Source organism: Prunus avium, chromosome 1 (assembly GCF_965620075.1).
Source record: "Prunus avium chromosome 1, drPruAviu1.hap1.1, whole genome shotgun sequence".
NCBI lineage: Eukaryota > Viridiplantae > Streptophyta > Magnoliopsida > Rosales > Rosaceae > Prunus > Prunus avium.
In genome coordinates, this window is record NC_142284.1 from 49,610,575 (window position 1) to 49,637,143 (window position 26,569).

Sequence of the window (26,569 nt, forward strand, 5' to 3'; positions counted from 1 at the left end):
AATGTTAGAAAAAAGTTTTGATTGCTATCGTTTCAGTGAAATCATTTTATCCTCAAAGTTCATATTTTTCCTATTTACTTTTTGTGGTGCCCAAACCAAAGAAAAAATAGAAAAAAGAAAAAGAGAGAGAAATAAACCAACTCGGACAGCTTAAACTCAATCCGAACTCGGGAAGTTGAGCCTGAGTTACACCGATTTATGAACCTAGTTTGTCCCACTGTAGAAAATTAAAAAAAATCTCAGATTCTTATAGCACTTCTCGATAGGCGGTTCGAGTTCGACTCGTCCTCCGCTTGGCGCCATAGATAGTACAAATCTCGTTAGTCCAACTGTAATTCATGTCGGTGACTCGGCCGACACCGACTCAGAAACAACCAGGTTATCAGATAACTTGTCTTCCCAGAATCTCTCTTCACTTTGCTGCAATTTAGATTTAATGACCATAGATGCTAAAAAGCAAAGATTTTCCAAAAACCCAACTTCATAAAATCTTAAATTTATGGTCTTTTGGGCGATCAAAGGGCCTCTGTGTAAGCTTTTTTATTTTGGGTCAAAAACTTTATCTTTATGGCCTTATGGTCCTTTTTAATGTTTGATACCTTAGATTAAACAAATGGGCAATATGCATACATTTTGTTCCTGCCTAAGCAGATTCATAAAGGGGTCTCTGTGTTCTGTTACATCAATTGTCTGCATGAATTCTTTTGATCTTTTATTGAATTCTATCTGCAGCAATTCAACAGCGGAGAGTTGTTATAGAAAACAAGCACGGGGAGAAGCTTGTGGGGATATTACATGATACGGGTTCAAAGGAGCTCGTTGTGCTGTGCCATGGCATACATTCTTCAAAGGTCCTTTGGCTTTGACATGTTATGCACTTGATACTGTTTTTTTACCATTGTGCGTAATTCTGACATTCTTCAAGTGTGTCTTTTTTCATTGTATAAATGAAAAATTCAAAAAATTTGAAACATTTAATCATTAATCAAATGATTAAGAACAAGTTTTAAACTTCTGGATTGATCTACCTGTTCTGTGTTACCGTCTGTCTTCTTGTGTTTAAAGATGGTGGGATGGGATGAGATGGATCTGACAGTCTTCTCATTCTCTCTAGGAACGCATACCTATGGTGAACCTTGCTGCTGCCTTACAAAGAGAAGGAATAAGTGCTTTCCGCTTTGACTTTGCTGGAAATGGGTAAGATGTGTTTGCTATATTGTTATACAGGACTCAAGTCTTGAGCATGGAACTTCTCATGTATTTACAAGAAGCTGTTTATGCTATACCTCATAGGGAAAGTGAAGGTTCATTTCGATATGGTCACTATCGGAGAGAAGCAGATGATCTACGAGCTGTAGTTCAACACTTTCATGTGCAGAATTATGTAGTAACTGCAGTTGTTGGGCACAGTAAAGGTGTGTCTATAACTTTTGCTCATTTAGAACCAATGCCTCATTTGAGAAACAAAAGGAGGGTTGGGAAGATATCTTAAAAGTATTTAGGACTTTGAACATAACACACTGTATCAGAGTCAGAGATAGATGCCATGCTATTGCTGTCTCGTGAATGGCACCGCTAGCATTATTTGCCATCAATTGTCTATTTATGTATGTTCCCCTATTTGTTAAGATTGTTTGTTGGGTTTAGTGAATACTTCTGTAGAAGATTATTGATCAAACGTTTCTCTCAGGGGGAAATGCAGTGCTCTTGTATGCTGCAAAATATAATGATGTTCATATGGTTGTAAATATTGCTGGTCGATTTAATCTGGAAAGGGGCATTGAAGGTCGCTTAGGTAAATATTTTCTACGAAGAATCAAGCAAGATGGATTTATTGATGTTAAGAACAAAAGAGGTAAGCTATCATGTGCGCTTATTCTTATTTTCCGTAAACATCAGCTGTTTTTTTTTTTGGTTATGTGGTAACATGTCTGAGCCTATATCATCTTCATTCTTTCAACGCTGTGTGGAATTTTAAAGTCATCTCGTTTCAAAACTCATTTATCTAAAGCTCATAATTGTAAATTTACGCATTTCTGCAAGGGTTCATGTTTCCTCATCCTTAGAACCTGGATATTTTTGGGGTTTAGATTGACTGTTCACCTGGTTGATTGTTGACGTTAATAGGGACATTTGAGTATCGTGTGACCGAAGAAAGTTTGATGGAGCGTCTAACAACTGATATGCCTGCAGCCTGCCGATCAATTAACCAGAATTGCAGGTCAGAAATGACAATTATCCTGTTCCAAACTTCATTTCTCCAAAAATGGCGTTGATTGTAGGTTGTTCTACATATTCTATTATTTGCAGGGTTTTGACAGTTCATGGATCAATGGATAAAATGGTTCCTGTCGAAGATGCTTTTGATTTTAACAAGATCATACCAAATCATAAAGTGTCCATTGTAGAAGGAGCTGATCATGAACACACTTCACATCAAAATGAGTTGGCTTCAATCGTGTTGGACTTCATTAAGGAGGATTTTCTCCAGGAAAAATTTATCCATTCACGATTTTGATCCTCAACCCATCAAAAGTTGAAAATTTTCTTTTTCTGGTCTGGGGCGTCCATGTCTGGCCATGTATTGGGAAAACGATTTCAACTATCAACTTTTGAAGACCAATATTTTATTTGTTCACCATATTATTTGAAAAAATCACCAGTTCTTAGATTGCAACCGAGCAATCATATATCATGTTTATGTAAAAAAAGGTAGTAGAAGTAAAAATAACCTAATAACCAACTAAAAACAGAGGCAATGCAGATAAGTAACATCCTCAAACACGTATACAACTATTTATCACATATACACTACCCCACTCAACTATGCTGTAACAGTTCTCGGCTTAGCCCCCATTTTTCTCCAAGAAACACTGGGCATTATTTGCTTTGTGTCAACACGATCCTTGTACTTGATAGTAAAATTGAGCAATGAATCCAAAAGAGAGTCTGAGAGAAGGTGAGGTTTAAGTCCCAACTCGATAAGTTTGGTGTGTTTGGCATTGTAGTAGTGCTCCTCTGCTTCAACTCTTGGGTTTGGCACAGATGTGGTTTGCACATCAAGTCCAAGCTTTTCTCCCGCTTTTGTGACAAGCGCAGCAAGTTCATTGACAGAGAACTGCTCAGTAAATTGATTGAAGACCCTAAACTCACCAGCCTTCGCTGGATTTGCAATGGCAATCTCAACACACTGAACCGTATCTCGGATGTCAAGATATCCCCGGGTCTGGCATATTAAAGAACATAAATATTAGTAAAATGGGAAATAATGCAAGCACGCCTTTTTTGAGGCACTTGAAAAGAAGGCATGTGTATGTGTGTGTGTGTGTGTGTGTGTGAGCGTTTGTGCTTCATGTACAGGGCTTTTACCTGACCCCCTTTGCCATACACAGTAAGTGGATGACCAACAGCAGCCTGAACACAGAACCGGTTTAAAGCAGTTCCAAACACTCCATCATAATCAAACCTGTTGCTGAGCTTTTCATGCATCTCGGTTTCATCCGTTCTCACCCCATATACCACTCCTTGGTTTAGGTCAGTGGCTCTAATCCCCCAAGCCTTGCAAGTGAAGGCTATATTATTTGAATCATGAACCTTACTCAAATGGTAGAAAGAGCTTGCTTGCTTGGGGTAGGGCAAAGTATCTGTTCTTCCATTATGAGTAATTGTTATGTAACCTTCTTCAATATCAATATTTGGAGTCCCATATTCTCCCATGGTCCCAAGCTTCACTAGATGACACTCCTCTCTAAACTCTTTTATAGCAAAGAGAACATTCAGCGTTCCCATCACGTTGTTTTGCTGCGTAAATACTGCTCTTGACCGATCAATCATGGAGTAAGGAGCAGACCGCTGTTCCCCAAAATGAACAACAGAATCAGGCTCAAATGACTTGAAGGCTTCTGATAAGAACTCAAAATCACAAACATCACCAATGTAGAGTTCAATGGATTTTCCAGTGAGAGATTTCCAGCAACGGATGCGATCATGGATGGAGGAGATTGGAGTCAGGGAATCAAGACCAAGCTGGTGGTCAAAGAGACGGCGTACAAGGCTATCAACAATGGCAACCTCATAACCTTTCTTGGATAGGTGAAGGGCTGTGGCCCAACCACAGTAGCCATCTCCACCAATGACCATTACCCGCTGTGATTTAGGTGCTCCACCAGAGCTCTCATTGACGCCATAGCTCGGTTCCTTTGGGGCTTCCCTACTTGGAGAGAGTGTGGTTGCGTGCACTGTGCAAGTACTTTGTGACCTCCCCCCATGCAAGAGAAGCCTTCCAAACGGGGTTTTAGACGTCTGAAAAGTTAAAGAGGTAGGCAATACCAACGAGTCTTGGATCAATGGTTTAGTGTAAGGTCTACAACCAGAGGAGAAGTTTATAGAGCACGAAGTTGAAAGCAAATGTGCCATCAATGTTTGCTGCGTCTTACTGATATTCAGATATGCCTGCAAAGAATTATCCAAATACCCAACTCCTTATCTAAATACTAAAAAAAAAATTCAAGTAGCAAAGAAATTAACATAAAAATGTAGCTCTATAAACAACACTATACAGCAAAACGGAGAACGCAAATATTTCAAGTGTAGCAATAACCAATTATATTTTGTAACTACCCAAAGCAACTAGATGCAAAAACCAAGTGGAAGCGAAACGGGTTCATGACAATTCAAGGCAAAACAAGTTTCTGTGTTTGGGACTTCACAACAAGCATAGAAGATGCACAGCTGAAGTGTACACACTGTGACACACACACACAAAGCACACTTCTTTAGATACCCAATACATTTCTAACAAATTTTAAATCTTTGCTTTCTTCTCAAGGGGTGAACATAGCAAACCCAGCTTAAAATTCAGGGAAAGAAAAAGAAGAAATACAAGAGTAAATGCAGCAAAATATAAAGTAAAAAGGAAAACATTAAAGTGAACTATCACCGTAATAGGATCAGCAGAGAGTGCACGAAATCACTGTGATGAAGACTGGATTTGTCTGGTGATAGATAAAAGGTGAAGATTTTGTTGGTTTTGTTGGGGTTTTGGGGAGGAAGGAGAAGAATCAAAAGCAATAAGCGGAGGTATATCCCTTTTATCCACTTCTCCAAATGGGCTCAACTTAGCTGAAACTAAAATACACTGGTCGAAATTAACAAGCCCATATTGCTTTAATGGGCTCATCTATGCCCATGTGATTGTTTTGATATAAAGGAAATATTGCATTCATAATTTAGCACAAAAGCCGTCAGTTACAAAAGCTGATACAAATACAAATAATTACAAAAGGTTATTATAAACATGAAAGCACGTTAACCACAAAGAATTAGTCCAAATACGGTCACACATGGCCAAAATTCCTATGCCCATGTGATTGTTTGCACCAATGGAGGGAGGCAGTAGATATTTCTCATAGATTAGCATATCCTCCTGATATCCAAGTAGCATATTCTTATTTAATTTCGGTAAGGCAAGCGGTATATTCCAAACTTTCATGAATATAAATGTATTTTGTTATTTTTAAGTAGGGAACAGAGAGAGATGCATAATTCATCTTTAGTTTAGTCTTTTTCTTCTGCTGCACAGAATCCGCCTTGTTTAGCATAGGATAAAATGGAAATGGTACAACCTCTGTTTTGCTTTTTCGGCTTCACCAAATTGTCCCAAAATCAAATCAGCATTCCAACGTTCCTGCGTAGTTCATAGGTGTATGTCCAACAAATAAGTAACAACCATTCAATTCAACCATATCCTGAATCAAAATCCACCTGGAGGCTAAAGAAGAAAGTAGTAGTAAGTAACAACTTACTTTGAGGCCCTTTAAGAATATAAAATCTGTGAATTTATGTAGGTACTTCACTAATGTCGAGTGGAGTTACCACGTGGTTGTGTGACAAGGAGGTGTGGAGCTCGATGTGGAAAACATGGAGTTGAAATTACGGGTGTGGAGCTCGAGGAACATGGGAAAAATCATAAACGAGTGTCATAATGGACGTCTATAAAAGAAAACAATGGGAGAAAAAAAAAAATCAAAACTCCTCATGCTCAGAAAACAAAAAACCTAGCTCCGCCAATTTTCTTCATTCACATTTCTCTTGATCTAAACCTATCTCCTCAAACTCAGAAATAAAATGGCCTATTCATTCCCATTTTCTCTTGATCTAAACCTAGCACCACCAACACAGACATGGGGGTAAGGGGTTGCACCAGTGTGGATGCCCTACTTCGCTTCCTCATGAGGACCAATAACCGTAAACGACTCATTACCCATTGACAACGATGTTGCCATTGGAGTTGCAAGGAGTTTGGTGACTCCTAGGGATATGCGCGTGTTGGGAAGAAGGGATGATAAGCAGGTGGTGAGTGATGCTATGGCACTGAGCGTGCAAAGTGTGGCGTCAGTCATAATTGTGGGTCATTGCCACATTGTGAAATCCCATGAGGTGCAAGTGCTAAGAAGTCAATTGGTGGGAGAACGGAATTTGGTTGTAGATTGTCAGAGTACTATAAGGAGATTGAAAAGGGAGAGGGCAAAGACTTTGGAGGAGATGCGACACCAGCTTGAAATATTGCATGAAGAGATAAAAAAAAACTATCAAAAATGATAAATTTTTACTCTAAGGACATGCAAGAGCAGCTGGAGGCCTTGGATTGACCAGATAAACGTGCTCAAGTGATGAGCCCCAAGAAGCGGTGCGAGAAAACCCGAGAGAGGATATCCAGAGGACCAAACTAAAGTCTCATATTGTGGAATTAGGAAGCGCGCCATAATGTTGTTGTTTTTTTTTAATTAATGTAGTCCCTTGTTTCCTCTTTTTATTTTATTTTTTTATAATGTGAAATAAATTTTTTTTCTATCTTTTTTACTTTTAAATTTAACAACGCAAATTAATATGCAAATCATCCAACTATAAATACCCACAAGTGTACGAATCTATTGGAAACTAGGAATGAGTAAACATGTTATTAACCAGGTAACCTATTTAATAACCTGTTTAAGATGACCCCAACCCGACACGATACGTTTATTAAATGAGTCGGGTTTAGGTTGAGCATTTTTGACACAATTATTATCCCGATATGACACGACCCATTGCCATGCCTAGTTGTGTCCCTCCCCCTTCACCCTTCTTGGCACCTAGTATCGAAACCCTAGGGTTTTTTTCCTCCAAATATAACCCCAAAAAAAGGTACTTCATTAACAAAATTTATTTGTTATCATACTAAACTCAGTAATTACCAATAAATACCTACATGAGTTTATTATATGGTCAAGCTCAAGAGGTAAAAATTCATTACTAGATCGAAACAAATAATACCAAAATGAAAGAGAATCAAAATGAAGACGTGGGGGCAGCATTCAGAAGCTTTGAGGACAAAGACCATTGAATTTGAATCCCAACTTCTCTCTCTTACTCTGTTGCTCTCGAATCACATGTACATATTTACATTTCTCATTTGCCCAAAACATAAAAACATAAAAAGATTTATGCTTTTTAATGTTGTAAAAGGGAAACAACTCAGATACAATCCTGTGGTGCTTGTTCGGTCTCGCCCAGCTGTACAATCATATCCCCTTTCTTTCCATTTTAGCGATCACCTCTACATAAACTGAAGGGCATCATCAGAAACAAAAGCGCAGATAAAGCAGAGTGCGAGTGAAAATTCAAAGCCTTTTTTATGCCTACAAGCATTCTATCATGTCATAATCAGTATTATTCAGAAAAGTCTTCCTTTTGGAACCCAGAAAGGAAGAGTGAAGTAAGGAAGTGAAAAGCTCTGTTTGCTCTCAGATCTCTGCGTGTTGTTGGGTCATTTGATTTTGAGCTTCAATGGCAGAGTCAAAGAAGTACATTTCACAGGAAGACCTTAGCAAGCACAACAAGCCAGGAGATCTATGGATCTCAATACAGGGAAAGATCTACAATGTCTCAGACTGGGCTAATTACCACCCAGGTGGTGAGCTCCCATTGTTCAATCTCGCTGGTCAAGATGTCACAGACGCGTTTGTTGCGTACCATCCAGGCTCGGCATGGCAGCATCTGGACCAGTTCTTCACTGGGTCTTATCTCGAAGGCTACTCTGTCTCTGAGGTATCCAAAGATTATAGGAAACTTGTCAATGAATTCACTAAAATGGGTTTGTTTGAAAACAAGGGACTTGGGGTTCATTTTTCGCTGTTTCTTGTGGCGATGTTGTTTAGCTTGAGTGTTTATGGTGTTTTGTACTCTGATAGCACTTGGGTGCATCTGGGTTCTGGTGGGTTAATGGGTTTTCTTTGGATTCAAAGTGGCTGGCATGGACATGACTCTGGGCACTACCAGATCATCAGCAGCAAAAGACTCAATAGATTTGCTCAGATCCTCACTGGGAATTGCCTTGCTGGCATCAGCATTGCCTGGTGGAAGCGCAACCACAATGCCCACCACATTGCATGCAACAGCCTTGAATTCGATCCAGATCTTCAGCACATGCCTTTCTTTGCGGTATCTTCGAAATTATTCAATTCCCTCACGTCTTATTTCTATGACAGGAAGATGAATTTTGATGCTTTTACAAGGACCTTGGTTAGTTACCAGCACTGGACATTTTACCCTGTGATGTGTCTTGCTAGGCTTAATCTTTTTGCTCAATCATTCTTGCTGTTATCATCAAAAAGATTAAGGGTGAACAATAGGGTTCAGGAAATCTTGGGGCTCCTTGTGTTTTGGATTTGGTATCCTTTGCTGGTTTCCTGCTTACCCAATTGGGGTGAAAGAGTTATGTTTGTTGTTACAAGTTTTTCTGTCACTGGAATTCAGCATGTTCAGTTCTGTTTGAACCATTTTTCTTCCAGTGTTTATGTTGGTACACCTATTGGGAATGACTGGTGTGAGAATCAGACTAATGGGTCACTTGATATAGTGTGTCCATCTTGGATGGATTGGTTCCATGGTGGGTTGCAATTTCAGATTGAGCATCATCTGTTTCCCAGGTTGCCTAGAGGCAATCTCAGGAAAGTTGCTCCTCTTGTTAAGGAGCTATGCAAGAAGCACAAGCTGCCTTACAAAAGTGTATCCTTCTTGAAGGCCAACGAACTGACCATTGGAACGCTTCGCACTGCAGCCCTGCAGGCTCGGGATCTTGCTAGCCCAGTTCCAAAGAACTTAGTTTGGGAAGCTGTACACACTTATGGATGAGATACACAGCTTGTGAAGCTTTAGCTTTTTGAGGTTTTGATGGTGTGGTTATTTATGCTCAATGACAATAATGTTGTTAAAGGGGTAAAATAACTTATTTTGATTGATATCTGAAGGGTGGTGATCCTTGATTTCAGTTGGAACAATAATAATCATCTTTAGGACTGCTTCTGAGGCTTCATTTCAGATTCTGGTTTTTACAAATATTTATGCAAAGTTTGTAGGATCATCATCAGCTCATGTATTTTCTGGAGTAGGTGACAAACTATATGTACTGATTATCCGCCCGGTGATACGACTACTTCTCCTCTCCTGTATGTGGTGCTCAAAATCACTGCTAGAGACTTGAGATGTAAAGCACTGTGTGCTTTGATTAGTTAGTTAGTTTGTTTCTGATAGCTTAGTATATATTGTGGCACTTTGGTTCTCTCTCTCTCTCTCTCTCTCTCTCTATATATATATATATATATAAGTATTCGTTTTTAGTGATTGGAATTTCTTACTGGAACGTTTGATGGTATTGGTTTTGATTCAATTCCAAAATTAAGTTTCAACTTAGATGTTGCATATAGTTAATTCTTGGAGTTGCAATTCCTAATCTGCCATATCTCATTTTCTTCCCTGTATTATCTTTACAAGGGATGTCTCATATTGCAACACAATCTTTTGTCATAGAGGGATAGCACATTTTGTACCGGCTCTCTAATAGAGGTGGAATTCCGCTATTAGAGATGCAGTGTACAAAAATGTGATCTTCCTAGCATTTTTCTTTGTAATATTGTAATGTTGTAGTAAACCAAGTTTTTCTTTGTGATATTGTAATGTTGTAGTAAACCAAGTCACACTGCCATATCAACCCATATGCAATAAATCCAATTACCAAGAGAAACATTGAAATGGGAACTTAGAAGAAGCACGAGAAGGTCTTATCATCATGTATAATTCAAGCCCAGTTACCCTGCAACAAGATCTTTTGCTTGATTTCCAGCTCTCTCAAATTGCATGCATAAAGAAAATAGAATTTAAACCAAAGCAACTGACACATGATTGTAAAGATCTTCTTTTTATTTTTATTTTTTGGTCAGATAAACCACCTAAAATTCAAGAATTTAAATTTCATTTCCAACAGAAAGATAATAATTCAATTTTCAAAATTGAAAATGGCGCAACCACGTAGACTATAACCAACACACGTCCCTGATTTCTCTCTCAACACAAACAAACCCTATCTCGACTGAAATTTCTCTACCTTCCCCAAAATTCTCCGATCACTTCTCACCTTCCCTTTCCGGGTTTCCCCCCCAAACCGATAAAAAAGGCTTAAAAATCCCACCCAAAAATGAAGCACCAAACTTGCGCCGCTTGTAGATTCCAGCGCAAGAAATGTACCCAAGACTGCCTCATGGCCCCATATTTCCCTGCAACCAGGTTTCAACAATTTCTGAATGCACACAAACTGTTTGGTGTTGGCAAAATCACCAAAACCCTCAACAGCGTCTCTCCTCAGCAGAGAAGCTCTGCCATGTACAGCGTCAAAGCCGAAGCCGAGTACCGTGCCAGGGACCCTGTTGGTGGCTGCTACAATGAAATAAAGTCGTTGCTGTGGAAGATCAGAACAACTGAGGATGAACTCCGACATGTGCATTCTCAGCTTTACATGTTTCGTGCCGGAGGAGAGAATGCTATGGCTCAGCCTTTAGACGGCTATGAATACAATGTCGTTCAAGAACTTGAAAATGATTCGCAGCTTCATCATCAACTACAGAAGAATATTGTTCAAGAACAGAGCGATGTTGTGGAAAATCATCAAGAACAGCGCAATGTGTTTGATTTAAGGTCTGACGGAATGCTTTGAAACAAATTTCTCAACTTTAGTAGGAAAAGAAAATGCCCACTTGGTAATTGTTCATTATCACCAAGAGAGTTCCCTATTCAATCTCCATGTATAAAGTTTGTAGCTTTCATGTTCTTGCTAATTATTGTCACTTTTTTTTTAATATTAACCCCAATTTATTTATTCAGGGATGAAGTTGTGCTAGAACAAGATGTCAACCCATTTCAGGATGAGGTTCCAGTAATTCACAACACTACTTCTCAGTTACAAAGTGGTAAAAGATGATTGTTGATTTTGCTATACTAGTTCAGTATCTCAGTTAAATCTCATGGAGCTCTGTTTTCTGTACATCAGATAGAGTAGAAGGTAAAAAGAAAATGAAATGTAGATGTTCCAGATACCTTTTTCCTCGACAGATAGTTTTATCTAAATAGAACTATATCAGGAAGACACAGTCTCTTATCTCTCTCTCCCTTTTGTCTTGATTCTCACTAAGCTATCGCCAAATTTTTGTGCTGCTCTAGTCTGGTAAATCACCGATTCGATTGAACTCTCCATAATCGTCCTTCCAAGCTTCTTCATAGAAACTCAATCCTTCCTCCGGGAATATCTGTGACAGAAAGAAATCACATTGAACATGGTAAAAACAGTTTTCGTAATTGCAATGAAGCATAAGTAGGTCTTACCTCTCATATATGAAGTAGATCCAATGAACTATTCTGATAAATTTGGTTTTGGCACAAAATCATAGCTATAGTTAACTTAAAAGGGATAAAAACGTTCAAGTGGAGTGGTAACATTACGCGGCGGTGTTCAAGTACCATTCTTAGTCTTGTAATCTGTCTGGAGGCTAGCAGCAGCATTCGTTTCTGAAATTTACTTGGTCATTAGTAGAATAAGCAGTAAGGTTATATGCAGGTGAATACTTGAGTTAACGGCTTGTAGGTGCTTAAGAGCTTGCTATATTCCATATCCATGGTATTTGGTCTTCACCTAACTTGTTTTAAGTTTTCTCATCTTTTTCATGTAAGGCATTTTCATAATGTTTACTTAGTGTGCAGTCCCTCTGTGCATACAAGTTGATTAGATGGCTAATTAAAAGGTGGCAACAGAAAACATTTCTGGCCTGATTGGCAGCAGAAAACATCTTTTTCAAACAAGTCCATTGTCATAATGTTTGCTCTTTATTACTTTCATTTTCCTCACCATGGATTAGGTTGCTTGAGTAATAAGTATTTAATTCCAAGATTGCATTATGGCAGTGACTCTAAAGTTCTAAAGGAGCTGACCTCTTAAGCCCATCTGGCCACCACCATGCCCTGGCCCCAAATTAATTTCTAACCAATGCAGCTGAACAAAAGCAAGCAGACTGAATCAAATCATACATTTAAGATATTTAAAACAATCAGGTCTTTTTATTTATTGAAGATTCTCACAAACAATGGCTGCAAGAAGAGTACAAAACATCTTCAGTATGCATTAATTCAAGCACAATGAAGTTTGCCCTAATAACATAATGCTGTCATCTGAGAATGAAATGATCCTCAGGGAGTGCTTTCTGAATGGGAAGGTGAAGAATCAGAAGTAAGGTCATCTAAAATAGACTTTGCCCCATCTTCTCTAACACCCTTTTGCCTAATATCCTCAATCATCCGATGCACCATGCCCATTGTTGGACGATCTTTAGGCAATGGAGACACACACAGCAAACCCACCTGCAAAAGAGCCCACATTTCCTCCTCCATTTCTTTGTCTCCCAGAAGCTCAAAATCCAGCACTTCCCATGTACTGCACTCTTTCTGCAGCACCATCTTAACCCACTCCACCAAGCTCATCTCTCCTTCTTCACCAGCCGTTTTTCCAGTCAAAATCTCCATCAGAACCACCCCAAAGCTATAGACATCACACTTTTGTGTAAACTTTCTTGGGCTTTTACTGCTGGGAAGCATCATTTCAGGGGCTTTGTAAGCGCTGTTTGATGAAAATGGAGCAGGCAAGAGCTGCTGGAGGCCAATGTCTGCAATGCAAGCGCTGCCCATCTGATCCACCAAGATGTTTGATGAAGTGAGGTTTCCATGAAAGAGCTTGGCTTTGTTGCAGCCATGGAGGAAAGCCAGTCCTTGCGCAGACCCAGAAGCCAATTTCAACCTTGTAGCCCAATCCAATGGTGTTCTTCCAGGTCCTCTGTTTCCATGCAAAACAAAATGCAAGCTTCCTTTGGGCATGAAATCGTAGACCAAAAGCAACTCATAGTTGGAATTGTGGTACGCTCGGAGGCTCACAATGTTACAGTGCCTCAGCCCACCAATCTGTCTCAAAAACCCATCCATTTCTTTCCCGCCATTTCTCTTCTCCCTCACTCTCTTCACCACAACTACATCTCCACCATCCATCGCAACCTTAAAAGTGGTCCCCACGCTGCCCTTCCCCAACATCTCGGCCGACGCCTTCAATAGATCACCCACCTTATCGACGCCCCTGCACCCTTCCAGCACCACCATATCTTCGCTTTCTCTGGGTCCACCACCAGGCCCGTGCCCGTTAAACTGGCCCAAATGGGCTCCACCTTTGCTCTTCTTCTTCTTCAATTCTCCGGGCCCGTAGTGCTTGCTCACGTAGCCGAATCCGTTGGCTGTCTTGTTGCGGGTCCCGCCCTCCACTCTCTTAGTGCGCCGACACCACGTGGCGGTCACGACTATCACTAACAACGCGACAGCTATGCCGACGATAATGATCGTGAGCTGCGCAGCGTTACTCAAAACGCTGTCGTTTTTCCTACCCAAGTCCCTGGATGGTATGGACGAGTCAGGGACCGTCCGATTGGAGCATTCGTACGGCAAGGGTTTGCCGCAGAGATTCCCGTTTCTGGCAAACGACGTCGCCGCGAATTTAGACAGCCACGCAGGGATTTCGCCCGAGAGGTTGTTGTGCGAAACATTGAAGTCCAAAATCGTACCGGTATCCGAGTCAGCTGAGCCGAGAGTCCCGGTGAACGAGTTGGACTCGAGACGGAGAGTTAGCAGGCGAGGCAGCTGAGTCAACTTGGTCAATGGAATGTCGCCGGAGAACTGATTGTACGAGAGGTCGAGTCGACGGAGATTGCGGAGGCGGGAGATTCCGGCGGGGAGGATTCCGGCAAAGCGGTTGTGGGAGAGGTAGAGGTGGTTGAGGTGGGGCAAAGACGAGAAGTCGAGCAAGGTGGAGAGCAGGTTGTGGTTGAGGCTCAGGACTTTGAGGTGGTCGAGTTGGCTGAGTTGCTCAGCCGCCCCGGTTAGGTTGAGGTTCTCGAGCACAAGTCGGGTGACCCGGCGGGTCTCCGGGTCGCAGGTGACTCCGAGCCAGGAGCCGGAGCACGGGTCGGGTGAGGCCAACCAGGAGGAGAGCGAATTGAAGGGGTCGGTGGAGGCTTTGAATGCCAGCAAGGCGGTGGTTTCTGGGTTAGAGAGAGAAAGAAAGAAGAAGAATTGGAAGAGTGAGAAAAAGAAGGCAGAGAGAAGATGAAAATTCCTCTGCTTCGGCGACATGTTTGTTTTCCGTCTGATTGTCGAGAAAGTTGCGGGAAAAAAGAAAAAGAAGGGGAAGGGAAGGGAAAAAGAAGGCCAGATAAGATTGTTAATTACCGTCAGTAACTAGCCGTTAAGAGACGTTGGGTTAAACGACAATTGGTTGTAGCCATTGGCGTGGGCGAGTGGCTAAATCTGTGTAAATTTGTTTGTGGGTGGGGGATTTTGGTTGAGAAGAGAACGGTGGCGATAAAACGTTTTTGGGAGGAAGACAGAGACAGTGGTTTTGGCGGTATTAGCTTTAGCTAGCGAGGTTGCTGCTGGCAGTGAGAGTTGAAAGCGACGACGACGTTTCTTGGTTGCAATTAATGGCGCAAACGCGTTTCTTAATTTGTCTACTTATTACAGGTATGATGAGGAGTAGGAGTAGGAGTAGGGTAGTGTCTTTTTTCAATTTTAGTAATGAATTTTGTTGATTAAGTAAGAATATTATGAGTATTATGTTATCATATCCAAGGAAGGATGTGTGGTAATACAATTAATTGATTGATTAATTAAGAAAAATATAATGTGAAGTAATGTGGGTTAAGTTAATTGGCCGAGACAGTGTGCCCGTCCACCTGAGTTCGAACTTCCTCTCCGTTCATTAGGATGGGTATTTTTAAAAATACATAATGGTGGGAGTTTGGACTGGACCTGCCAATTCCTAATGCCCAAAGGATCCGATCCAGCCCAATTTGATGTTCGCTGTTGTACTAGGCCAGCCCATTTTTTAGGAGCAGCAGCCGACAATCAAAGAATTGTTAAATTTTTATTTATTTATAGAATTTAATGGGTTGGCACCTTTTAAGGCATCCCAATTACAAGGTAAGCTCATGAACATGAATTTGAATGGGTTGGCACATCGGCCGGTCGGGGCGATTCTAAACCTTTTTCAGTCGGGCCCACGGTGATTGCGTAATCCTGTACTAATCTTTTTTATAACTAAATTACTTTGCTAATCAAGATTACCAAAATGTAATGCAGGCAGACCAATTATTACCCTCATTAGTAAGTACAAAAGAAGAAGAAAGGAAAATAAGGAAGGAATAAAGAGGAAATAGTGTGAACGAAGCAATGGAATTAAATCTGAATTTCCATTGTTTTTGGTGGCAATCTCATGAAATCTGAATAAGACTTTTCCCAATTCTCACTCTCTCTTTTGTGCGTAGAAAAGAAAAGGAGAGGAGCCTATAAAGCTTCTGACTAAAATTCCAACTGCCCCCCCTCTTGTGAACCAACCCAGACCAACAACACCACAGGAAGCCACGTGCGCCCGAATTTAATCCATCTATCATCGCCACTATCACCATCATGCCTTCCACTTAGAAAAATCCCATTAAGTGTACCAACATTTTATCATTAGTTTTTTACTCTATGATCCCTTTAAATCAATTGAGAGAGCTTTATTATGATCAACATTTTACTTCCCTTATTACATGTTCATTTTTTGGAAGGAGAAAATGATTGCAGTACATTTCTCTATCTTTTTGGCTCCGAGTATATAGGTTATGACTTTGACAAGAAATACTTCCCTATTCCCGTTGTATTACTCTTTTTTCTATCGTTCTTTTTTTCTTTTTTTTTTTGTTTGAACCATAAGGTGGTCCTGGATGGGCCCCAACTATAGGTGGCACCTTTAAGCCTTAACCACAACCCAGACTAATCCCCACTCACACCGGGTTGGCCCATAAGGGGTAAAGTGTTGGCCAAAGTGGTGACTCCGTACGAGAGCTATCGTTCTCTTCTTTGATAAGTGATGTGAGTAGACTTATTCCCGTTGCATTACTCTTTTTTTTCATATTGCTCTCTTCTTTGATAAGTGACGTGAGTAGAGAGACGGGAAGAATAGGACAATGAAAGTAGGATGATGTAATGTGAGTGCCTTAGATTTCTATTATTAAGAAGTGGGAGTGGCATGAGTAAATCAATGCAAAGGGAACAAGGGTTTTAAATACCGTGGACCAGCAAAACTCACACTTATCAAGTGAAAGACTGAGAGAGATCAGAAAAAGCAGATATATTGATCGTCGTCACTGTGTGTGATTCTGTGTAAAACTCATCGGAATTGGTAAAAGAGGACACAAAATTCACAACCCCTTTTTTCTATTGGATCGGTAAAGCTCAGAGCTCTGTATTTTTCATTTCCCAGATAGTTAGTGTAGTTTTACCCCTACAAACATCTTTCTGGGTATTTTGTTCAACATGGTTTCTTTCTATTGGAATCTGGAAAATCTCGAACCAAAACGCCATACTTTAAAAAGCAAAGTAAAACCAGCTTGCATTTTCTGCTCTGTTTTACAACTATCATACTCGAAAAGGCTAAACGAAACAGCCTGTATTTTTCTTAAATGCAAGTAGACATTTTTGTGATCCTCTGCTCCTGGCCTTCTCTGAAAATTCTGCAGAGTGACTTGCTACACAATTTGAAGCTTTGAAGGCAAGTTACACAGAAAAATAATAAGAATGTAGCAGAAAGAGAAAGTATTATCAGAATGCATTGCCATAAAAAAATTAAAAAAAATCAAATTCATTTCACTTACATCACCAAAGTATCAAGGAAGAAGGAAGAAGAAAGAAAAAAAAAGAAAAGAAGGATTCTAATTTGAACCCCAAATTTGCACTTAAACCTACCCCCAACTTGTATCAACCTGAAATTTTCTTGTAGCACCAATTTTATGATCTTTTAATCCTCCTCGAAAGTTTACAAAGTCCCCCTCGAAAAATTCATTATAAGAAAGAAAGAAAAAATTGCATTGACGTAATGAAAACAACCTTAATTAAAAGGTCCATTTCCAGATCTTGATCCGAAGATCAACCTTGCACTTGGAGTTAGCAACCGAAGCCACCGACGGGGACTTGCCTTTAGGTACAGCCCCTTTAATCCCTTCACACGTAACCCTAATGCCCACCTTCTTGCTCTTCAACTTCCCCATCGCCACCTTCACTTTGGTGTCCATCTGCAACGTCAACGCCACCCCGGTCTTTTTCCTCAGATCCGATCTCAGAGACTTCACCGACTCGACATCGAGATCCTGAGAGGTCGACAAAATGGAGCGAAAAAAGGTGCTGTTTTTGGTGCCGCTGGTGAAAGCCGGGATCGACCCGTTTCCGATTTGGACGTCGCTGGACGAGAGAGACAGAGCAAAGGGCTCGTAGGAGAAGGTGAGGTGGTTGTTAGGGTTTTTGGTGGAGAGGGTGAGGTTGAAGAGGGTAGTGAGGTGTGAAGTGGATAAGTCGGAGGAGGTGGTGAGGTTGAGCTTGGCAATGCGGACGGAGGTGAGTGTGAATTCAGGGCGGTGAGGACGGTAGAGGATGTAGACGGCGGCGCCGGCTATGGCTGCGAGGAGGGCGAGGGCTAAGATGATGAGGATGGACCAGAAGCAGCAGCAGCAGAAGTTGCAGTGGCAGTTGCTCCTGCGGTGTCGGCGGTGGTGGTACTGGGGTTGTGGGCGGTATGGTTGCCGGAGTTGGGGCTTGGTGTTTGATGGGTTCGCTGTGGCGGCAGTGGTATTAGCGACGGCGGGCACGGTGGCGCCGCCATTGGTGGTGGGTTTGGAAGATGGGTAGACTCTGTCTGTCATTTTGAGAAATGGGTTGGGTTTGGATTTGAGAGAGAGGTTGTGATTTGGTGTGAAGTTGTGTGAATTTGTGAGGTTTTTGAGAGAGAAGAAGGAGAGGGATGAGAAAAAAGGAAAGAGATGGAGGAACCAGAAAAGGGATGCTTCCAACTCACCCAATGTTTTTCTGCGTGTGAAGGCTCTTTCCTGTGAATTTCTACACCGGTAAATTAGGAAGCACTAGCTCTAAAGCTTACCGACTTAAGCCTACCTTATCAATAAATTAAAAATAATTAAAAGAATGAATTAAAAAAAGATATTAAAAATTGAGCTCTCCTCTTGCGGAAAAAGCTTGTATGAAACGGGAATAATAAATGTTTTGCTATTTTTGACGAATCACATATTGTCATGTGGAAAGATTATTACATATAATAGAACATTATTAATCGGAAATAGCAAAATAATGTTATTTTCGTTTGATATAAGTGTTTCTCCTCCTCATAGTTGAGTCTTCTTTGTGATGTTTGAGAATATGTGATATCGTTTGCATGGTCCACATGTGATGGAGTGAATTGTCAGAAACGTGGGCTCCAGTCCTTTTATAAAAAAAAAATCATTTTGTTGCTAGATTTTTCTTTTATTTTCCTCCATTTTCATGATTCCCTCCCTTAATAAAAGACATAATTGCTATTTCTAAAAATGTCAAGAACACATTAGGGTAGGTAGGTGATAAGGAACCAGAAAATCAAGCTTTAATGACCACCGAATAATTTTACACGAAGTTTCGAATTATAATCTGGTATTAGAGAGAAAATGATCCAAATATTAAAATGGGATTATGGGACCCTTTTACCAATTTGGTTGGTAAGATTATTTTATTTCCTTTATTTTTTTATATAGGGTTCAATGTATAATGTGTATATAGTATGGGTGCCGAGGGAGACAGGGAAGCAAGGCCAATTAAAGCAAATAGAACCCCACCGACGACTCTAGGTAAACAAACAGTATTTATTCATTTAAATTATGACTTTTGATGCAGGTTTCACAGTAATTAGTTAACTAAACTTTGGTGGTCAGTGGCTCAGTGGTTGCATTAACTTGACTCCTAAGTCAATTATGACCCCAATTAACAATGTTGCTTTCGAGGTTGGAAGCCATTTTTTAAAAATTATTAGCATCTAAATGAGTGACAATAATGGGATAATAATCCCAACCAACTTGGATGGCAATGAAGGATTTTGTACTTGAGTTACAGATATGTTGCGGTATTAATTTCAGCACCCACTTTGGTCATGTACACTGCCCAGAAATTTGTATCAGATCGGCGGGGTGCATTAATCAGAAGCAGAAAGAGACCAACTTTTGGGACTTGGGACTCTTTGAGATCTGATAGGTCTTATAACTAGTACTCGCATTTCATGGGATTCTTGCCAGAATGTGAAAAATTCACAAGTCACCCACACCCAAGCTGAAAGGGAGTTTGGCAATCTAGAATGCGGTTACTTCGAATTCTAAGAGCAAAAACTTCAAGCCGGTTGATCAGCAGTGTATACCGATTCACCGGTTGTCTAACATGCTGCAAAACGAGGTCCCGTTCATGATCCAAAAGAGGTATTAGAGGCACGTAAGCACAGCATTAATCTTTCTATTCAAGTATGCGCTTGCTTGTGGGGAGGACTTAAGAAGAATAGTTGAAGTTGATGTTGATGTTGACTGAACCCTAGTTTATAATTTGAGGTTTGCTACCCAACCTTTGTGGTTGGGGGACCCTACTAGCCCCGAGGGTTGGGGTTGTGCTTTGTGCGACTTCACCACCAAGATCAAGGTTTAGATGAACAGTCCAAGACCACTATACCTCTCTCAAGAGAGTTTCAATCAAACAACCAATCACTTTAATGCCCTGCTTAGTTACAAGCCCACGATACTAGACTTGGCTAGTTTATAATTTGATTAAGCAACAGAATGGTTGAAGTGAAAAGTTGTCAATGTCATATTCATTCTTTCTTTTCTAGTTTGGGCTTTGCCAAGATAGGTTTGATACTGATGGGCCACCAACTTTGTATTTGGTTTCAAATAGAAATGTGTTGGCTTGGGCTGCTTGACGCCAGTTCAATATAAATAAATAACAATAATAATTAAGGAATATTAACAATATTTTTACACGCCAGTTCAATATAAATAAAATGTTAATTTGAATACTAGAACATATGATCACATGATAGCAGACATGCATTTGTTCATCATGCACATGCATACATGTGAGTATATTTAGTTAGATACATGACCATGACCACAATTTTCCCCTCTGATTCTCACTGAAATAAATCCACATTATCAGCATAATAGAAGAGGAATTTGTGGAATCTAATCATTGCAGTCTCAAAATCCAACAAAAATAATGTTCTAATCTTCTTCGGCTGTTTATAATTAAGTCAATCTGTAATCAAGTGATTCAAGTCCAGCTAAACTATGCCCTATTAAGCTAATCACTTTTTCTTACAATCTGTAATGGACAGGCCAGCCACCAGAAGAAAGCAGTTCATGAAAAGGGGGAGACATGTTTATCCAAGTCAAAATTGATTAATCTAATTTGCTCAATGGCAGAGACATGTTTGACAAAACATTGGAGAGTACTACAGATCACTCTTTACCTCCAATGAGTCCTCATTTACAGAAATCTTTCGAACAACCGGTAGCCGCTGCACAGAACGTGTCATCATCATCTCCGCCTTGCCTACTTCATGAGCATTCTTTAATGGCACCTATTCTGTTATCAAGCCCAAGCCCACAAATATGTAAGAGAGAATTTCTCCAGCCAATAAATTCCAATTACATCATACAAAGACAGAAACATAGGATAATCAATTTAAGACCAAAACTGTGGGCAAACAAGTTAACCTTCTATTTCAAACAGTAACATACTATAATGAGAAGTTTCAATAAAATGCAAAACTAAAGTACCTTTGGCACTTAATGTTTCTATGCATGAGCATAATACTGAGCAGAACAGGGACCATCACTAAACACAAATGCTCCAAAGAGTGCCCACTGATAATGTAATGATTTGCATGGTAAATTTTCATGTCAGCAACAGCTTCAAATTTGGAGAGAAGGTAAACCCCTGTAAACAATTGCTTTTATAATTTGCATAGTCCAACATTCTCATGGGATAGGCAAGTTCTTAAAATAGACATCAAACATTCTGAAGCCGTATTCTGGACCATCCATTGTGAAAGTGAATTTTAAAAATATTTCCTTTGCCCAAAAAGAGAGGGAAAAAGAAATGCCTACCCAGTGTGTACTTGTTAAGATATTCTAATAAGCTACAGCTACAGAGGAATCAATTGACCATTTCTATTGTACTTCAATTGTGCAGGGAACAGCAAGTTCTTAAAATAAAATAAAAACAAAGATTATTAATGAATATGACGTACCTCCGGCCCAAAGCCAATATCTTGAGTGAGTATATTTGGGTGGAAACACAAAGCACATTCCTGGAATTGCTATACATGGAATCAACTGGAACATCATGTACAATCTGATATCATTATATGTTCTGCAACCAACTAGTGAACCATATTCAGTAAAAAGCACATGCGTACCTCCAAAATTAAGAGTTTAACAGAGGAAGAGAGAGGAGAAAATACAAAACTAACCTGTCATATGCAGTACTAAGAAAAGCAATGAAAAGGAGTGCAAATAGACAACTTAAACCGATCCTCTCTCCCACTCTCTCCACTATAAAACTAGAGAAAAGAGAGGAGTATGCAATCATCATCTGCAATTCAGAATCTACTTCAACAATTGAAATAAACAAAAGACTGTACATGATTAGGATCGAGATACTTGATTACCAACAAAATCATGTACCGTAATATTTTTATTAATATTTTTTCACTCACGCTCTTGTTGCTTTTAAAAAGTTGGCAAATCTGCTTTCAAGTAAAAATTTGCATCACATTCACATTCCCTTTTGAGCGAGAGTTTGATTGAACTGTTAAGATAGCACTTCTGTTTTTGTTGGTCTTGAATTTTATAGAATCGATAGTAAACTCTCTTCTTTTTTTAAATTATCTCCAAAAACCAAAAAACAAACAGAGCATATTGCACAGGTAGTTATCTAGAAACGAAAGCTCTTGAATGAGATTGAAATGCTAACCGGCAAGGTGTCCCACGTTACTCTACTATCATCGGGCTTCAAATGATAATAAGCAGACCCAAATGCCAGCCCTGCTATTCCAGCATAGAATAGTGCCCATCCCCAAACTTCACCATGCAAACTGAAACCAACCCGTTGCCAAACAAAACCAATCAAAATCAACTCCTCTGAAATCACTAGGAGAAAGATATCATTATACAAAGTAAGTAATTACAATGCAGAAGTACAGAACCTGATGTTGAAAAGGCCCCCTTGGCAACAAAGAACAAATCCCAGAACACCAACAACCAAAAAGGGGAAATTGGTGATCACATTCAATGTATTAGGCACTCCTATGAAAAACCCAGATAACAGAATCAAACAAAACATACATAGACAGTGAGAAAAGGAGAGAAAGATGAGAACTTTCAAATTTGGGTACCAAGGAAATTGCGCATGTCAGCGTAGAGATGGTGTTTTGGGGAGTGAGGAATCTTGGGAGTGACCAACATTAAGAAAACCCAACACAGAAACGCTCCTCCCCATATACGCCTTCTCTTCCCCCTAATTGCAAGCTTTTGAGTTGTCATCCACGCCATCTCCCTCTCTCCCTCTCTTTCCCTGTAAAGAAAAGGTCACTCCTATTCTGTCTCTGTGTGTCACTGCCTTTCCTCTTCTTCTAAATATTCGAATGTGTTTGTTGTAGTGCCAACCTTCTTTTGCGTTTAGATTTTGATTTTGGTTTTGGATTCGGTTTAACTTTTGATGATATTTTAAAATGGGACTGAACTTTTATCAAAAATAGCCAAAATTTAACTCCCAAATTCATAAATGTCAGTTTTTTAAAAAACTTTCAAATATAGCCAAAAACTCATTTAAATTGACCTAAATGCCCTCTAAATTATAACTCAATTACACCTAAAAGCTAAAACCCAAAATAGCATGGGAGCACAAAAACAAAATTGGCTTCGTCAACTTAATCATGCCTATGAATCCTATCATAAAAATGACAATGTAATTATCAAAAAGAAGAAGAAAAGGAAAAGCCGATGTTTTCATAAATCCAGGCAATAAAAATCATCTATGCGGCTATGGCTTGAATCAGTGGGTTTGAGAGTTTTTTTACAATAAAAAAAGTTAAAGTCAGTTTCTTGACATAATAATTTTTAATTGAGAAAAAAAAGTTGAACTTTCTTGCAAAATTCGTATCATAAATACTGTTGGTCTGCATATGATATCGGGGGTTAAACTTTCTTGCAAACCATCATATGTGTTGCTGCCCAGTGCCCTCCCTCAGCACAAGAGGCTTGGAAAAATTGCAAGGCCCTCATTGTTCACAGACCATCTTCCCACAACACAAACTTGCCTATATTAACTTTGCTTTCCAAAAGGGCGATTGGCGAGGGGTAGTGTCCTTGTGTTTAGGGGTAGGCTGGGTGGAGAGTGAGACTCGTGCTCAATAGCTTACGGCTTGGAAGAGCATGCTTTTTGGTTAGGTTTTAATTTAGAGGGCATTTGGGTCAATTTAAGTGAGTTTTTGGCTATATTTGAAAGTTTTTTAAAAAATTGACATTTATGAATTCGGGGGTTAAATTTTGGCTATTTTTGATGAAAACTCCATTTTTAAGCATTACATGCGTGATTTGTGAATTGTAATTTGTGACATTTACTGATGGTGGCGAAAGATAAGGAGTGTCAGGATTATACATTACCACGTGGACTCGTGATGATAATCGACGGTGGAGAATGGCCTGTGATATATGAAAGTAACAGCTCATATTTTACAAATCAACTAATCAGTGGCGCCACTCACTCACCATCTCCCGCTTGTTTAGCGCAGGTCCCAGGTGCGCACTCCTTTTATTGACCCGAAAAAAAAGGTGCACTCCTTTTTATCCCTCTCAATCTCAAATCCAAGTTTTAATTTGGATTTTGATGGGAAATTTTGGGTCTCTTCATATTTACAAGGCAGCAATATGATGGACAACTTTTTAGAGTAAACATAGATTCATGTATAAAATAACAATAGATGAAAAAACAAAACAAGACAGCTGAAAAGAAAAAATGGAGAGGATTGTTAACGGCTACTAGTTAGTGAATTTTGATTAGTTTTAATTGTATTTTATTTCAATATTAGGTTTTAACTATTAGGGTTTTTAAATATTTTATCATTTGAAGTCTCTGCCTTTAGTTTTTAAATATTTCAAGATGCTTATTTTACCACTTTCCTTTTGTCCACTTACATTCATTTTTGTTTTAAATACTTTTTACTATAACATACAATTTCCAACAATGGAGTATAAATGTACAAAAGAAAAGTGGGAAAATCAGCTCTTATCGCATAAAAACTATTGACATTCTTTGACGAATTGCTTCACTTGTTGTTGTGATGCTTTTGAACTAGTTGTGAGGTTTCGAGATTCATCACATTTTTCTCAAAGTAAATATAGTAGCAATTTTAGGTCACCATTATTCTCAATCTCGTGTTTGAAATCTTTAATTTTCGTGCTCTTATCCTTATGGTTGTCAAAATTTGTTATGATGATTGTGAGAGAATTTAAGTAGTAGTAATTTCTTTTCTCGTTATATGAAAAAAAATATCGACATTGTAGTATTGAGTCAAGAGTCCACATTTGCGACTGAATTAAGACTAAATTGCTATAAGCTGTGGTTGAGATGCATCAAAACCAAAAACTTTGTTTTCTTGCATCGCATGTACCACAAACAAAACAACATAATCTCTGAAAGTCGCAATAAGAAAGACAAAATATAAACGCATCTCAATAAAATCTCCTTCAAACTTAAGCGGTCTCAAATGAACCAACTATTTTATATATATGGCCCAAAAACAAAGTAGACGCTATATAAAAAATAAAAAATAAAAAACCTCTTTTTTTGGTACTTGCTTTGAGAATCCGACACTGCCATCAGACTCGCAGAAAAATAATGTATCATTTTCAACCAAGACACAATCACGCAATACATATAATATATTCTCAGCTTTTAATTAAGCTTTGAAAAAAAAAAACATGCTTGGCCTTTTGTTTCGCATAAGGTAGCAAGTTATAAGCTTCCATCCTGTGTCTGTGTTCCAACAAAAATCATATTTTCCACTTCTCTTTTTCTTTATGGTTATGGTTTGATTGATTTTAACAACTTGGTTATTCTAATAATCATCAAGTTGAGTGAGTACCACTTGAAAAAGTTTTGTTTAGACGCAAAGGCATCTCAGATCTGCACAAGACATTGCTTCCACAACAATTAGAGCATCCTCCTTTTGTTTATCAAGTATGGAACTTCAAAATCTCATTTTAAAATTCATATTCGTTTTCGTAATCATCTCGACTATTTGCACTCAACAATGAAGAAAGAAGTTGTTAAGAGTGCATGATAACTATTTTAAAGACCGACGATAGTTTTCTTAATCAGGATATGTTATGATACCCTAATTGATTAAGCAGTAAATAAAAAGGGACATTTGGACCCATGTTGCACAAAAGTGATTGAAGTGAAAGGTAATGTTTTAAATTTACCCTTATAATGTGGTCCCTTTCATGATTCAGACACCAAAGAAGAAGAAGAAAAAACGTTGATAACGTGATGCGAGGACCACAACCAAGAGTGAGAGACATTAAAATAAAAGGTTCAATTCATAATAAACCCCGGCAATTATGCATCCACATTTTATGTTAATTTTGGAACAAACCCTACACAAAAAAATCCCCCCACGTGCAGCACAACACAACCAAGCACCTCAATATACGGATAAGCACAAAGGAGGAGAGCCAATGTGATTTGATCCAACTGCCCCACCGTTTTATATATATATCCCGTGGGCAGCATAGAAATAAGTCATATACCACTCTATCAGTAAAAATGAGCCAACTCTGCCGAGACAAGACTGCCTGCAACTGCAACCACCAAATTCGAGCTACCACTCCTTCCACCACAAGACCCCAAACAATACATGGAAGGGTGGAAGCAAAAAACAAACATGGCAGTATCAACAACAAAGACACTGCTTGGCTCTTTGCTATCTTCCTCATTACCAATTTACGAGAAAAACTTGTATAGGGATAACACTGTTTTGCTATCTCCGACCAATAGCGTTCCGCTATGCATATTAACTCTTTTAAAACAGTGCTATCCCGTGACATACAAGTCTTTCTCAGGCATTTACGGAAAAATAATTATAATTGACTCTTTTAAAAAATAGAAAAAACAAGTAAAATAACCCTTCCAAACAAGCCAAAAATGTCCCCATTATAACAAGGGCTTAGGATTTTTGTTTTTTTTGTTTTTTTGTTTTGCTCTTGAAAAA

The 26,569-nt window shown here is 39.2% G+C and overlaps 7 protein-coding genes across 10 annotated transcripts; 3 read left to right on the plus strand and 4 right to left on the minus strand.

Moving 5' to 3' along the window:
- Window positions 1-138: 138 nt before the first annotated feature.
- Window positions 139-2,641, plus strand: LOC110765179 (alpha/beta-Hydrolases superfamily protein). Of its 2 annotated transcripts, none has more exons than XM_021968251.2 (7): window positions 139-378; window positions 733-851; window positions 1,115-1,197; window positions 1,294-1,415; window positions 1,691-1,855; window positions 2,128-2,221; window positions 2,311-2,641. In XM_021968251.2, the coding sequence occupies exons 1-7, from the start codon at window positions 339-341 to the stop codon at window positions 2,516-2,518; spliced, it is 831 nt and encodes a 276-aa protein (XP_021823943.2). In that variant the 5' UTR covers window positions 139-338; the 3' UTR covers window positions 2,519-2,641. The 2 variants fall into 2 exon arrangements, with proteins under 2 accessions (XP_021823943.2, XP_021823950.2); XM_021968258.2 differs by lacking the exon at window positions 139-378 and adding an exon at window positions 385-530.
- A 75-nt stretch (window positions 2,642-2,716) lies between these two features.
- SQD1 (sulfoquinovosyldiacylglycerol 1) lies at window positions 2,717-5,096 on the minus strand. Its single transcript, XM_021968244.2, has 3 exons — window positions 4,940-5,096; window positions 3,370-4,452; window positions 2,717-3,226 (listed from the first exon to the last, which is right to left on the minus strand). The coding sequence occupies exons 2-3, from the start codon at window positions 4,414-4,416 to the stop codon at window positions 2,825-2,827; spliced, it is 1,449 nt and encodes a 482-aa protein (XP_021823936.1). The 5' UTR covers window positions 4,417-4,452; window positions 4,940-5,096; the 3' UTR covers window positions 2,717-2,824.
- Window positions 5,097-7,371: 2,275 nt separating this feature from the next.
- On the plus strand, window positions 7,372-9,605 carry LOC110764665 (acyl-lipid (9-3)-desaturase). Its single transcript, XM_021967680.2, has one exon. It carries the CDS (start codon window positions 7,828-7,830, stop codon window positions 9,172-9,174), a length of 1,347 nt encoding a protein of 448 aa, XP_021823372.1. The 5' UTR covers window positions 7,372-7,827; the 3' UTR covers window positions 9,175-9,605.
- A 971-nt stretch (window positions 9,606-10,576) lies between these two features.
- LOC110764706 (LOB domain-containing protein 22-like) lies at window positions 10,577-11,293 on the plus strand. Its single transcript, XM_021967721.2, has 2 exons — window positions 10,577-11,010; window positions 11,197-11,293. Exons 1-2 carry the CDS (start codon window positions 10,577-10,579, stop codon window positions 11,291-11,293), a joined length of 531 nt encoding a protein of 176 aa, XP_021823413.2.
- Window positions 11,294-12,403: 1,110 nt separating this feature from the next.
- Window positions 12,404-14,911, minus strand: LOC110764655 (putative leucine-rich repeat receptor-like protein kinase At1g68400). Its single transcript, XM_021967669.2, has one exon. The coding sequence runs from the start codon at window positions 14,530-14,532 to the stop codon at window positions 12,553-12,555; it is 1,980 nt and encodes a 659-aa protein (XP_021823361.2). The 5' UTR covers window positions 14,533-14,911; the 3' UTR covers window positions 12,404-12,552.
- A 2,113-nt stretch (window positions 14,912-17,024) lies between these two features.
- On the minus strand, window positions 17,025-18,335 carry EMB3135 (harpin-induced protein). The gene has a single exon (XM_021967710.2). The coding sequence runs from the start codon at window positions 18,132-18,134 to the stop codon at window positions 17,331-17,333; it is 804 nt and encodes a 267-aa protein (XP_021823402.1). The 5' UTR covers window positions 18,135-18,335; the 3' UTR covers window positions 17,025-17,330.
- Window positions 18,336-20,226: 1,891 nt separating this feature from the next.
- Window positions 20,227-22,995, minus strand: LOC110764687 (Alkaline phytoceramidase (aPHC)). Of its 3 annotated transcripts, none has more exons than XR_015835310.1 (7): window positions 22,691-22,994; window positions 22,502-22,601; window positions 22,270-22,390; window positions 21,767-21,888; window positions 21,545-21,666; window positions 21,072-21,158; window positions 20,227-20,877 (listed from the first exon to the last, which is right to left on the minus strand). XR_015835310.1 is itself a non-coding variant. In XM_088252284.1 (7 exons), the coding sequence occupies exons 1-7, from the start codon at window positions 22,845-22,847 to the stop codon at window positions 20,850-20,852; spliced, it is 837 nt and encodes a 278-aa protein (XP_088108410.1). In that variant the 5' UTR covers window positions 22,848-22,995; the 3' UTR covers window positions 20,227-20,849. The 3 variants fall into 3 exon arrangements, 2 of the variants coding, with proteins under 2 accessions (XP_088108410.1, XP_021823392.1); XM_088252284.1 differs by having other exon boundaries at window positions 21,072-21,231; window positions 21,545-21,693; window positions 22,691-22,995; XM_021967700.2 differs by having other exon boundaries at window positions 21,072-21,231; window positions 22,691-22,993.
- Between the last annotated feature and the right edge of the window lie 3,574 nt (window positions 22,996-26,569).